This window comes from Pseudochaenichthys georgianus, chromosome 13, assembly GCF_902827115.2.
Source record: "Pseudochaenichthys georgianus chromosome 13, fPseGeo1.2, whole genome shotgun sequence".
Taxonomy (NCBI): Eukaryota; Metazoa; Chordata; class Actinopteri; order Perciformes; family Channichthyidae; genus Pseudochaenichthys; species Pseudochaenichthys georgianus.
In genome coordinates this window covers 31,968,428-31,983,049 of record NC_047515.1, presented here as the reverse complement: position 1 = coordinate 31,983,049, position 14,622 = coordinate 31,968,428, and the positions used below count along the sequence as shown (strand labels likewise).

Below are 14,622 nucleotides of genomic sequence, written 5' to 3'. Positions count from 1 at the left end.
GGATTGCTGAGTGAGTCCCTGGAGATATAAATACAGCTTCTTTATTCAGAGCGAAGTCTATTACCCCCCTTGTTAAAATAGCATAATTAACCCAACAAGGGTGTGTTTTCTCGTGTCCAGATATCTCTCTGCTCCAATTACTGTTGAGATTTCACACATCATTTAGCCGGAGTACATGCTTTTTTTCTGCACCATAGTGGAAAACCCTGTTCAAAATGCTTTGTCTGCACCACAACCAGGGCAAGGGGACTGAAAGCAACCAAAGAAGCGATTACTTGTGCAAATGTCTTAATTACAACCCCTGCCAGGGATTATAAAAGATTATATTTTGTAGGGGTGTCTTTCGTTGTCAGTCAAAACAACCCAGGGTAACAACCATAGGTAACAACACACTGGCAACAACACTCCCTATGACACCATCTAATGGCCTCCATGGTTTAGAAACACAAGTGAATGATTATGCCACTTACTAAAAGGCCTCATTTACTACACAGTGAACAAATTACACAAAATGATCAAAAAGGCAAAAAAGTAGGTAATGTGAGAAGAGGAAATGAATATATGTTTTCTCACCGGGAAGCTGATCTCCTCCTCCAGGACTTTGTCTCCAACAACCTAATGGTCACAGAGGTCAAAGGTCACGGTTTAATTATCTGAGTCATCATTAATTTGGCAGAGGGCATTTATTTGTGTGTGTGTGCGTGTGCGTGTGTGTGTACCTGGCAGAAAAGCTGGTGGTTGTCCTCGGACACCAGTAGCAAACAAGAACACTGCGACTGAGTCTTCTCCTGGAGCTGAAGGAGAACACAAACATGAGTGCTGAAAGGGTGTATTATCTTATCTTAAATCTCAAACATTAAAACCTTGAATACATTTAGCTTTTATTTAAAGAATGCATTCAACTGGGAAATTAAAAATATTGCACATTTGTCCAGGTTATTATATGTTATGCAAGTCACAGGGGGAACGTATGTCATCATACATTTGCTGAATCAGTTTTCACTGCATTTTGTTGCATTTTGTTGCATTTTGTTGCATTTATGTTATGAAACTTTTTGGCAATTCATCGAGCTTTTTCTGTGTCTCTTTTTCAGAATGCATGCATAAAAAGAGGTGGATATCGGTCATAGATGTCTGTGAGTCTAAATGTAGAAGTGTGTGTGCGCTCAGTATCTTTGCTGCTGCTGTGCTCTGTAATGTCCGCAGATTTACAACACACTTCCTGCTGCTGTCTGTGATGAGAAACATTTCATTCATAGACTGAAAATCACTCATGATGACGCAAAATAATGCAGGTACATAAGCATCTACATGATCACACCCACACACACACCCAAAGTCACAAGAGCAGCGTTTCCTTATCATTCTTCTCCGTAATCCACAGAGCGGGATAGAGAACAAGCAGGAAAGACATATACGCCAGTCACTGCCAACACACTCGCCCCCGGCACACACACTAATGTGAACTAACACACAATCACAAACATAAACACAAAACCAAGTTGCTGCACCCACATATAATAAACCCCTCCACCCTCTTCCTTCCCAAATACAGTTAATCCCATGAGAGTCGCCCCAAGCTCTTCCCAACAAACTGACAATTCCTCAGTAGCAACAATCTCCCGCTTCCTTTCCTCCCTCCCTCTCCCTTTACCCCTCTTTACAAATGTAACAATAAACAGGCGAAACAAATCATGTCAGATCCAAAATACATTAAAACCCCTGCAGTCTTTTGCACCACCAGAACCTCTCCCTCTCCCTTCCTTCAGATGCAGGAGAAATACTACAAATTCAGGTTCAGAGGCATCAAAGACACACTTTAAATGCAGGCGGCATGGCTGCTGCAGTGTTTTTCTGTCCCATGAATCCAGTCCTGCGGCGCCAAGGTAGCAGCGAAGGTCAGGAAGGCGATAACTGTTTAGACTTTACCTTTCCACAGAAAAATACCTTCAATTTTCTTTTAAAGGAACACATTACTTTAAAACCATTTCAATCATTTCTCAACAGTTCTGACGTTACGATCACTGCAGTAAACAGCAAATGAGTTCCTCATATATATATATATATATATATATAAAATGACAACATAATGAGAAAAAAGCTGACAAAATAACTTCAAAAAATGCTGAAGTTGCTAATTGTATTTATACATTCTGATAAACATAATGTTCTAACATAATAACAATAATTAAAAAACTGCAATCTCAGAGCAAATACTTCAGATTACTATAATTTGGCCATATCATTGTTTACAGTCCGACAAGCAACGTCAGACGCAAGATTAAGTTTGAGTTGAGAGACAATGTCTACGACCTGATTGTATCACAAGACACCAGTTTACACTCAGTTAAGAGTATTTGTTATTTAAAAGAAGTTAAAACGATGTGAGACGATAGCCAATGGGTTCAGAGATGCTCGTTTGCTCTTCACACGGACCATTTACCCACATTTAACCAAAATCAGTTCAAATGTTGCAATTAGATGTGCATATATTTTGAATACCTAAATCTAAAGAAATAGACCTCCTTGACATAATGTATAAACGAGGGTTGCAAGGGACGATTGCTTCCAGACTAATCAATGAATCATTTGGTCTTTAAAACACCTTTATATGGTCAATTAATCTGTTGTCAAAAATATCCTTTTCAAGTTGCATATTTTGACCAAAATCTAAAATATTAAGTTTTATAACACACAACACAAAGAAAAGAAGCAAATTCTCACTCAAACAAATGAATATAAAGCGCTTGATATTTGAAGTGGACATAAACTCTGACTCTTAACATTTTTCTTAAGTCCTCCATGCTAAACAAGTAGTACACAAATGTTCACAAGAATATGGGTACAGCCAGTACGGCTCTTTGAAGCCCAGTTAGAGAGTCTTTGTCCCTTTGGCGCAGTATAACCTTCAAATCCTTCTCCGCTCTTCCTTCTCCATCTCATGTTTTCTTTATCAGTGAATAATTCCATACGTTTAAATTGTTGCCAGGTTCCTACACACACTGTAGCTGATAGCTCCTTCTCCACCTTTCTATGGAGATGGGGCTATACTTTGGGGTACTGATGAAGCGATTGTGTAATACAAATCTTATGGTATAGGTAAATGACAAGATGAGGAGAAAAGTGACTCGGACAGGTTTAATGTTTTGCATGTACTGTACGTCTCTAACTGTGTGTCAGTGTGTGTGCGTGAGGGAGCATATGAAAGATCTTGAGCACTTACATAATTGATTACTTTGAGCTGGAGCGAGGCTGCATCAAGGTCAAAGAGCTCACCTGAAAGTGGAAAGGGAGAAGAGAGAGATGGATGGGAGTACAACAAAAAAGAGACACAAGGTCAGATAGGCGTTAAGGAAGACAGGGGGAATGCAGAGCATGTACGCGAGTGGACAGAAAGCAATCCGGGGAGGGATGCATTGAGACGGGGAGGTCGGGCAAGGGTGAAAGGAAACTAGCCAACAGAGGGACTAATAATGAAGACAAGACAGGAGATAGAGGGCTGCCCGGACTGCAGATTCATTCAGAAAGAAAGAGCTAGACAGGGAAGCAGGAAGGGGAGGCTGAGGCTGAGGAAGGTAAAGACGACTTATATTTGTAGACAATTACCATGGAGTAAACAACATTGTGTATGTGCACAGGAACAACTTCCATTATGCATGAGATTGTAAACAGTGTTTTTGCCAAGCGTTCCGTTTTCACACAGGAGCTGTCAAACACGCTGCGTGCCAATGACGGAGTCCATCTAAATGCATAAAGCTTTCTATCCAGGCTTTCTCTATTAACATACTTCACCTCACACATACAAGTGTTTGTGTGTGTGTGTGTGTGTGTGTGTGTGTGTGTGTGTGTGTGTGTGTAATTGTGTGCCTCACAGATTAGTGTTTGAATATACAAGGCGCAGGAAATGTAAGATGCATGAGAGAAAGTGATTAAGGAGTTAATTTAATAGGCATTTATGTATTTTATTAACAATTTGTGTGTGTGTGTGCGCCTGTGTGTGTGTGTGTGCCTGTGTGTGTGTGTGTGTGTGTGTGTGTGTGTGCGTACCACAGAGTTGGAGAATGTTGCGGTCCAGTTCGCTGTAGTCTTGGTCTGAGACGTTGAGGTGCAGCAGTGCATTGTGGGACTGTAAAAGAGAGGGGCTGAGGGGAGGCTTCTGAATGGCCTGGACTCGCGCACACGCCACTGAGGCCTGTGACATCATTCACAAATAAAGGAACACACGGAGAAAAGTGAGTAAAGGTCAAGAAACATTTCAGAGAGAAAATCATCGGACTAATACTGTTTGATTGTTAAATCTGGTAATCCAGAACATCTAACATGAATGGAAATTAAAGTAAAGATAACCACAACAAAATCAATACTGAGTCCGAATGCAATTGATTGTCATTGAATTGTCCTTAATTGAAATAAGGTCTATTTTGACATTACCTCTTTTAAGAAAGGGACAAGGACTTCTCAAAACTCATAGCATCGGGGCTAATTATATAGTTATTTATTAAAAGAGAGTTTTGCAGCTTTTACATTCTGTAAGCAGTTCACTTCCTAAATGATGTCTTTGGTTTCATGACTTGCTTTTAATATAACTTTTAATATAACCTTTAAAGGATGTGTCCAACACTTATTGGATAATCATCAGAGATTACACCTTGTCATAGGCTGTATGTTAACTCCTGATAAAGGCTTTATTACACACATCAAGTTAGCTACTGTTACCAAGGTGCTGTTGCACATTAGTGACCACAGAGAGGAATAAAGAGAGCTTACGTGTTTCTCCAGCATGTTGAGATGCAGTTCATCCTGATCAGATAGTGGATTACAGCCCACCTGCAAAACACAGACGTTTCAGTATGAGCAGGACTCTTCATTTGAGTTCATTTCATTTGCAAATGTTATATAAGACCAACAAAAATACATCTACAGCAGGGACGTGCACAGACATTTGGAGGGGCTATTGCTCTAAACTGGAAAAAGGGCCTCCCCCCGAAAAAAAACATAAGACCTTTTGAATTGTAACTTGTTTTTAATGTAAAAAGAAACCAAACGATTTTTACATCAACTGAATTGAACAGTAATTCACATCTCATAATATAATAAGATAAGGCGACTACTTGCATTCGGTGACTTGTATACACATTTTTTTTGCGGTCCATATCTCATTAAAATATCTAATGTTAGGAACTATTAAAGACAAAATGGGGACAATTCTGTTCTAATGTAGTTTGACCATTGTAACTGCTGAGCAGACATACTGATAAAATAGGGCCTCTAACTAATTACCTTAAATAAACTCACTAATGAATGAAACCAGTTCAATACGCATTATTCTTATTATTATCATTCTTTATGAGCGCAGTGACGGTCTAATTAATCTAATTACTTATTTATTTAGTATTCTATAACTTAATAACAGAGATGGTCAAACGAAAGTGGTAGAGACATGGCAGAAATCCTACAATGAAGCGGGACATTGAACTGTTCACCCGTGAGAGGGCGATCAAGAAAAGAGAGCGAGCGACCCGTTGAGGGAGTTTACAGATGAAAAGACACAGAAAGACAGAAGCACAATGACAAGTAGGCCTACGCTATATTTAGGTGTTTTTTTTGTAAATAACCGACGGTATCAAGAGGAAGCAAAGTCCCCTGGGTTTTCGCCTATACTCTAACTGCCATGATGAGACAACTCAAAATCAAATTTCCAAAATCCGACACTGAGGTGGTCTCAACGCACCGGCAGATGACAGCGCTGACAAAGTGTGTTTCCCGCAGCGAGACGCTACAATACTAAGTGTGGGCTTATCATGTTGATTCGGCCACAACAGAAAAAAGAAAAACAAACTCTCGCTCTCTCCAGAGGGGCCGGTCAGCCAAAAATGCCAAACGGGCCTTTGCCCGGGCAATATTAGCCCGTACCTGTGCACGTCCCTGATCTACAGTATGTGCTGCAAAAGTTAATATCCACTTTTCGTAAAGGAGGAGGTGATGACAGTAACGATTGCTTTTGTTACTTTGGTTTATTCAGTTATTGCATTGTATGCCCATGAATGCGAGGACTCACCAGTAAGACAGTGATGGCCTTGTCCCGCTCCTGGTTCAGGAGAGGAATGACAACGGCTAAAAAGAAGAAGAAATACAAAAGCATTCATAAAACATCATTTATTGCTTCAGACAAAACCCATCCTTGGTCCTTTTATTGCCCTCCTTTCATTTTCTTTCCATGTGCCTAACACTTGGTCTGAACCTTATATTATCTATTTCATGGAAAAAAACAACCCTAATGTCCTTGCCTAACGTCTCTTAATATTTTTGCTTTCTTTTCTATCATTTGTTATTCTTAATGTAGAGCAGATAGCAGCAGTAGTTCCTTATAGACAAAAAACATTTTATCTTGGACGTGGGAGTTGCAGAAAATGTGGACAGTGTCAAACAGAATGTGTTTACCACATTTGTCCCAAAAACCTTTTCTTTCTGCACATTAGAAGTTTCAATGTATTTATCGATCCACAGAGTGCAGAGCGGTCATGCTTGTGTACTTTGGGATGTCTCCGTGATTACATTCCTCCAGATCATTCTCTAATTTCTGTTTTGAGATCAAAACAAAACATTTTCATTTGAAGAGGAATGTTCACTCTTTTAATTTCACTCAATTCGAGCGCTTGCATTTTTTTTGTCATTAGCGACCTTTCATTGCTTTATTTTTTTTGCCCACACAACTCCATACCTATCCCTCTGCAATCATCATCTCTTGTTCACTACTTCTCCCTCTCTATAGTTTTTTTCTCCCACACTCTCACATCCCTCTGTGCCTCCGCAGCCTTAAACAAGTACACACACACACACACACACACACACACACACACACACACACACACACACACACACACACACACACACACACACACACGCACGCTGGTCCATTCGCCTGCCCGCAAGCACCATTCAAGCCCTTGTCTACACCCTTCAACATACACACATGTTGGGATGACCACACACACCTCTTCTGTGCGCTGGTAACGGTGCTGCGAGGCAGATTCTGTATTTCTCTGGCAGTTCGGACAGAGGAAGGCCTGCACACTGACATCGTTTCAGCTGGTCCACGATAGTCCTAAGACAGAGAGACAGATGAGTATAGCTCATGTTTTGAGAAAAACAATTACCTCCAGCACATCAGTCAGAGAGGGAAACAGAGAGAGGCAGTCTGTCAGACACTGGGGAGACCAAGAGGAAGAGGGGATTTGAAAGACATCGGAGCAAATGGAAAACGAATAACCAGCATTACAAAAACAGACACATTATATTAATTGTCATGTACCGTAGAGCTATTATTCATTGTGAAATTATGTGAACTCAATATAGCATTTTTTTGTATGTCTATGTGTGTGTGTGTGTGTGTGTGTGTGTGTGTGTGTGTGTGTTGAAAGGGCCTGCCAGGTGTGATGATGGTGTGTGCAGGTGTGATATTTAATACAGAGGGCTCTCTTATGCTAAAATATGAGAGATTTGTTTATTCAGGACTTAAGACTGCCAGATGAACTCAAATGCACAAAAAAACCACACACACATAAGGAAATGTCACTGCACACTTCAGTAAGCAAGCATACACAGACAGACATCACACATATGGAAAAACTGTTTCACTTATCCATTAAGGTCAATTCATGATCAATGTGCCTCCATCAGCCTGTCCTCCTACAAAAAACGACCATATAGGTCGATTGTTCATTATTACGACCCAGAGACACGTTTTAAAGTGTATGTTGTTTCTTACACGACCACTAGAGGTGCTCTGGTCGTGTAAGAAACAACATGCTCCCGGCCCGTTCATTGCAAACGCTCCGGAGGGACGTTTATTCACAAATAACCCTCTCTGGAAAATCCTAAATTGTGGAATAGTTTGGCCATTAAAATGCTTTTTGATTCGATTTCTGGCGAGAAGTGTATATTGTACTCTTAGAATCCACGTCCAGTCGATGTGTAGGATCTATAGTTTGATAGATATTACGAAGATGATTTGAGGTCTCGCCAGGAGAACGTGTATGCAGCTTCCATGTAAAGTTAGCGTGGGTGAAAACAGTTTTTCCGGTCTCGAAGTTTTCATAATAAAACCGGATATTATTCCCCTCACTGTCAAATGATTACACAGTAATATCTCCATTACTCATCCACTAAAAAACATCAGTTTATCCTTGTTAATTACACAATATTGATTGGTTTAAATTGTGTACAATGCTTTTGTGTTTTTAACCTTCGATTCAGAGAAACAAATAGTTTTTTCTGAGTTTAGACCTATGGTTTTTAGAGTACATTACAGTTTCCGAAGACACTACACTACCCAGAATCCCCAGCTATCGTTTGGGACTACAACATCCGCCTTGCTTTACAAACCCCGTGATTAGTCATCAAGCCCTGTGATTGGATGTGGGAGTGGCAGTGCGAACAGGTTAAGCTGAGCCTCAAGCAGCTCTATGAAATGGAATGTAACCACGGCAGACTTTCCAAAACTGAAATTGGACAGGTCCAGCCCCCGGGTCAAATTCAGGGAAGGTGATTGTCAAGTGCCAAAATAAACTATGCAATATATTGGACGTTAAGTACTTTGTCCGACTTCATATTTATCTGTGGATAACCCCAACGTTTTTTTCTTATTCAAAAGAAGACCTTAACTTAAAGTATTCTTTAATGTTTAAATAAAGCCTTATTAGTTTGTTTGTTTTGCACATCCTCCTGTTAATATCTTTGGACGTCCTGCTCTAAACAGTTTTATTGTAGAGATCACTACAGTAACTTCTTGATATTTTATATTCTATATTTCTATCATGCCTTCTACTTTCCCCCAATTTTGTATGTAGGCCTACTCTTCATATTTAAATGTTTTCATCAAATAAAACGTATTCAACAACAAAATTCAATAACGTGCTTTAACCCATAGGCGGTGCGGGTTAACAAACCAGTGTGTAGTTAATAAAACATAATTATATCAAACATAATATGACAATTAACTTTATTGTGAAAGTAAAACAGAACAGTAAAGGAAAATACAGTTTCAGACTCTTGATTTGAAGCTTATGCATTGTACCATGAGCCTGTATAGACCTGTAAGAGTCAACTGCACGATGAGTTGGAAAGGTAGTTCAGTAAATAATATCTTTAAAAAACTACAAACAAATCCCTTTCTATCAGCTGTGCACTTAATGGTGTAAATATAACCAATCTACCAATTGGATCAAATATAAAAGTCAGCCGAATTAGTGTTGATACTGTAAGGAGACGTATTGTGTGAAAATAATTGGAAGATGTTGTTTAATTGCTAATATATTTATGATCCACGTCACGTATTCAGTTTTGGCAGCATTTCTTACAGTTTGTCAAAAGGTCTTCTGATCAGGGCTCTATAGATAAATATCTACGGCAGATATGTAATATTTAATTCAGCCGAACCGTGTATTACAATGCCGTTATGCGATGACTTCCAAAGAGAAAAGCAAGAATACTTGGAATAAAGTATTATTAAACTTTTTTTTTTTTCTGATTTCATATCGCATAAAACTCAATATCCCGACATGCATGCATCAAACCTCTGAAAAAAGAAATGTGTCTCTCAGAATCTAAGAGAAAAACCTATGGGAAAAACACAAAAGCATTGTACACAATTTTAAACCAATAAATGTCGTATAATTAACTAGGGATAAACTGATGTTTTTTAGTGGATGAGTACTGCAGATATCACTGTTAAATCTTTTGATCATTGGTTTTATTATGAAAACCGTCGAGACGGAAATACTTGTTTTCACCCGTAACTTTACATGGAGGGTGCCGCATACCTCAAATCATCTTCGTAATATCTATCAAACTATAGATCCTACATATCAACTGGACGTGGATTCTAAAGGTACAATATGCATTCTCGCATAGAAATCTAATCACAAAGCGTTTTTAATGGCCAAACTATCCTACAATTAGGATTTTACAGAGAGGGTTATTTGTGAATAAACGACATCTGTAACGTTAGCATTCAACGGGAGCACTAGAGGGCGAAAACTTTCAACGTAATTATAGGACGTATTAAGCGCTTGAAACAAACAACACATTTGGTCGTAATAAGGGCCTTGAACAATCGGCCCATTTGGTCGTATGAGTTAGAGGACTTGTTGGCCTCCATAGTAGTAAGCTGAACGCTGAACGCTGAACGCTGAACGCTGAACGCTGAACCCTGACACACACACACACACACACACACACACACAACACACACACACACACACACACACACACACACACACACACACCCACACACACACACACACACACACACACACCACACACAACACACACACACACACACACACACACACACACACACACACACACACACACACACACACACACACACACACACACACACACACACACACACACACACACACACACCACACACACACACACAGCAGTCACTCCATTACAGTCTGAAATCCCTTCAAACCATTGCGGCCAAATCTCTGCATGGCGCATTGATTTTAAAGTGTCCATTTATTTCAGCTCACAGAAACAGCCCATTTAGTCAAAAATACATATTCGTGGTTGCTCTGGTGCCGACCTTTTTGTAATGTCTTTGTTCCAAGCTGCTTTTCTGCATAACCATGAGACAAATGAATATCTGGTACACAGCAAAGAGCAAAAATCCCAGCCTCGGGCGCTAGGATTTAGTTTTCTCTGTGCACATATGACAAACCTATTAGATATGTATGAGTGTGGTGTATGGAGATAGCTGTAAGGTCAACTAAAGCTTCATACATCTGCTAGAAGCAGTAAGCAGCAACAATAGCTCAAATGGAATAACATATAGGTCAAATCTGGCGTGGAGGGCGGTCTGTTTACAACATAAGTTGGCCCGTCAGATGCAGTAAATGTGGATGTGTAGGTGTTTATTTGGCACACACAATGAGCTAATGATTAATTGATCTGGTTATGCTAATGACTTTGAGTTACTGCCTGAACCTCCACTCCATCTGTCGTAAATGCTAAAGCATCATTAAGGAACACTGTGCTCAAATGTTTTAGTGCAGTAAAGGTATTGCATTGTTGCTTTTTTCTCTATAAGGCCAAAGAACAAGATCAAAATGGTCAACAAAACTTGAATTGATTCCTCTCTCCAAGAAGGAGCTCCACTGTTCGTCCATTTGTTGATCATTTGGGTATTTTACACAACTCTGAGGGGGAAAGCTGCAATACTGCAGTAATGGTGCAAATATGCTTTACAGCAATATAGTAACAGACGTGATGTTTCCAGTATGATTGAGAGAGTTACAGATTCTAATATATTTAAAATAAACCTGTAACCATATCTGTATACATAAAATAATTTAACAGGTAATTATTGTGAATTATGTAGATGATATGTATTTAAAAACATGGTGGCAATTTTTCCTTCTCAAATATTAAATATATCCAATATCTATCGACAAATGTATAACTTGCATTTCATGGAAAATGTGAATAGCCCTTTAACAAAACAGATGGAAAATAAAACTAACCTGATATTGAAGATGTTTATGTTAAGAAGTTTTATTGTGTCAATGCATCTCTGGTGTTCTGTATGTTTTTAGACCCTGGACAGTGAGTGTTCCTCTGCAATATTTTTAACAATAGCTTGGCTGAGTAGCATCAGAAAAAAGTGACAAAGTGCCCTGTAGCTCTTTTAATATCACCACTACCTTTAGCCTGCATGCAGCCCAGACAAATGTGTGTGTGTGTGCTCTGTGCTTGTTTCCTTGCGTGTTCCTGTCTGCATAAGCATGATTGTGTGTGAGCCCATGTTTGTGTGGTGATCAGGTGTTGGAAAAAGGGTTCTTGTCTGACAAACAGACATTTTCATCCATTATGCTGTTTTGGTTTTGCCGAGCCTGGGCCAGCGGGCACACACAACATTGTAGAGCTTCAGAGAGCACTTAAGAGAGGAGAGGATCGCTGCGTCTCACTGAGTTTAGGCCGGGTGCTGTCACCTCGGCTATTAGCCTTTGCACACCGCTTCCCACGAGCGAGGGAATGAAGGTGAGAGCGGAAAGAGGAGCAGCGGGGGGTAGGAATGGGGGTGAGCAAAACACAGCCCAGCCTTAGTGGTCATGTCTTTTGGGGAAAACTAGGCTCGCGATTTTATTGAAAGGTCAACCACAGGACTGCTGCCGGGACTGGTGGGGTGGTGGGACAGCTGCTGGACAAAAGAGGGAGAGAGTCTGTCAGAGTGAAGGATGTGAAATAAGAGGGGGTAAATGTGAAATATAAAGGGGAGCATTTCAATGAGAGAGCACTAGAATAGGGGATTGGAAATAATAAAGGGACGGTAAAAAATGACCTTGTGTCTCCATGATGACACTCTCCCTGTGACACTCCTGAATCTGTTTTGATGATTGTGATTTTGGAGCGGCAGCTCATAATTATTCAGGTGACACCTGCTTCAACACAGAGAAAAGCAGCCGCCTCCGTTTCATCTCTCCCTTGTTTATATGGGAGACATCCACAGTTTGCTGCTGCTGCACAAGCGAGCACAAACACGCGGCGCACACACACACACACACACACACACACACACACACACACACACACACACACACACACACACACACACACACACACACACACAACACACACACACACACACACACACACACACACACACACACACACACACACACACACACACACACACACACACACACACACCACACACACACACACACACACACACACCACACACCACACACACACACACACACACCACACACACACACACACACAAAGATAACACACCTGATCTTTCCCTCCTGTGGCAGTTCGTGTGGGGGGTCGTCAGATAGCAGCCTCGAGTATCCCTCCGGCAAATAGACACATACACACTCCTGGAACAAAACACACGCACATTCTTTTGTAATATTAATCAGTTTTTTTCTTTCTTTAATGAGCGATGAGGTTTATCCATTTGCATCAAAGCCTGGGCCTCTGTTCCCTGGCCTTATGTCAGGGCTGAGGCTTTTAGCTCCGTTGCTCTGAATACTAACAGGAGGCTTTTCGTTTTCAGGTGATACATCAAGGAACGAACGTCAAGTATGTTGAGTAAATGTAGAGACTGCGTGTGTGTTTGTGCAAATACCGTGCTGGGTAGCAGCTCCTGTATGCTGTCTCGGAGGGCCACTCGAAGAGAGCGTGCATCGACAACCGCCGCCAGCTGCAGCAAGGCATCCTGGGGAAGGACACAAACAGATGTCTGTTTGCTTGTTTGTTTATGATCTCAATGTGAGCCTCCAAAAACCTGAGGCCTCTTCCAATTTTGAAGTTGGAAAGGTCTTTTAGATGCGATGTGACCAGCAGACAAGCACTTTGTTTCCAGCAACTAAAAGGGTCAATATAACTGCAAGGTGAGCGCAGTTTGTTATCTCTTTCTGGTCCTCTGAAAGAAACTTTCTACTAATACAAATTTGCTTTGGAAACAGCGTAGACAAACAAAATGAAGACGGTAGAGCTGATCTGAGATAAGCTTCTATCTTAAGGTCACGCAAGATTGACTTTTTGCCTTAAAGATTTTCAATTTGACATTCCATAAACATCACAAGCAGACATGGAGAGCAGCAGTGTCTCACAACTATGACTTTATTATGACAGCTATAAAACACACAATTTGAGAATATTTCCACTCTGTGAGCAGTCTACTTAAATCTCTACCAGTTCCAGTTATCACAAGGCATTATTATTACATGTAACCGCAGTGTAAAAAGAGAATCTTAGTGGGACTTTAAAATCTGATCAAAGCCTGGAAAAACTCTAAAATCACAGAGGCTTAAGGCGCTGCTGCGTTTAAAACTGTGGATATGAATTGGAAAGAAGATGATGGTGATGAAATATTGCCTGTGACAGATAGATCATCCTCTTCCAGTTGTGCTGACAAAGCTGTTAGTCTCACACTGAGGGGGTCCATCTGTCACCCTTTTTAACTTGAATTGTATTCCTCTGTTGAACCACACCATTCCCCTTTGTCTCCTTCGTTTCTCAAGCACGTCCAGTATTGTAATGTACAGTAAACATGGGAAGACAAGGGAATGGCGTTAGAGGACGGAGGAGTCTTAGTGGACAGGAGAGGGGCGGTCAAGGAGTGGGTGAGGAGGAGAGAGAAAAAGGGAAGACGAAGAACGAGAGTGGAGAGTCTTGTCATGCCTGAGCACTCAGTGTTGGTTATTACATATGATTAGCTATGATTAAATGGGATTAGCTTTGATCACTCAATCAGCCTTCCAGAGTGCTGTTGTAATGAAGTTGGAGATCTGCCAGCCCATGTGTGTGTGTGTGTGTGTGTGTGTGTGTGTGTGTGTGTGTGTGTGTGTGTGGTGTGTGTACGTGTATACGTGTGGTTGTGCATGTGTGTGTGTGTGTGTGTATGTGTGTGTGAGAGAGAGAGAAACATCATTTGGGAGTGTGATGCATCTTAATCTGCGATTTTGAAAGGCTTGTGCAATGTTTGAACAAAAGTAGAACTGAACAGCGGACAAATAACGAACATCTCTGTCTCCCTGTCTTCTCCACCCCGCTGTCAAAAACTCAAAGAGGATGGATGCTGAAACCTGCATCCTTATTGCG

The 14,622-nt window shown here is 40.7% G+C and overlaps 1 protein-coding gene across 2 annotated transcripts in view; it reads right to left on the bottom strand.

Annotated features, from left to right (window-relative positions):
- The window catches only part of LOC117457346 (cGMP-dependent 3',5'-cyclic phosphodiesterase), a 183,391-nt gene that overhangs the window by 18,608 nt on the left and 150,161 nt on the right, over positions 1–14,622 (bottom strand). For both annotated transcript variants that reach the window (XM_034097375.2, XM_034097376.2), the window contains exons 3-11: positions 13,145–13,234; positions 12,805–12,893; positions 6,996–7,105; positions 6,059–6,114; positions 4,768–4,827; positions 4,048–4,192; positions 3,224–3,276; positions 720–794; positions 574–615 (exon numbers count right to left, since the gene is read on the bottom strand). In XM_034097375.2, coding sequence (XP_033953266.1) covers positions 574–615; positions 720–794; positions 3,224–3,276; positions 4,048–4,192; positions 4,768–4,827; positions 6,059–6,114; positions 6,996–7,105; positions 12,805–12,893; positions 13,145–13,234 — 720 coding nt within the window. The remainder of the gene's footprint in view (positions 1–573; positions 616–719; positions 795–3,223; positions 3,277–4,047; positions 4,193–4,767; positions 4,828–6,058; positions 6,115–6,995; positions 7,106–12,804; positions 12,894–13,144; positions 13,235–14,622) is intronic.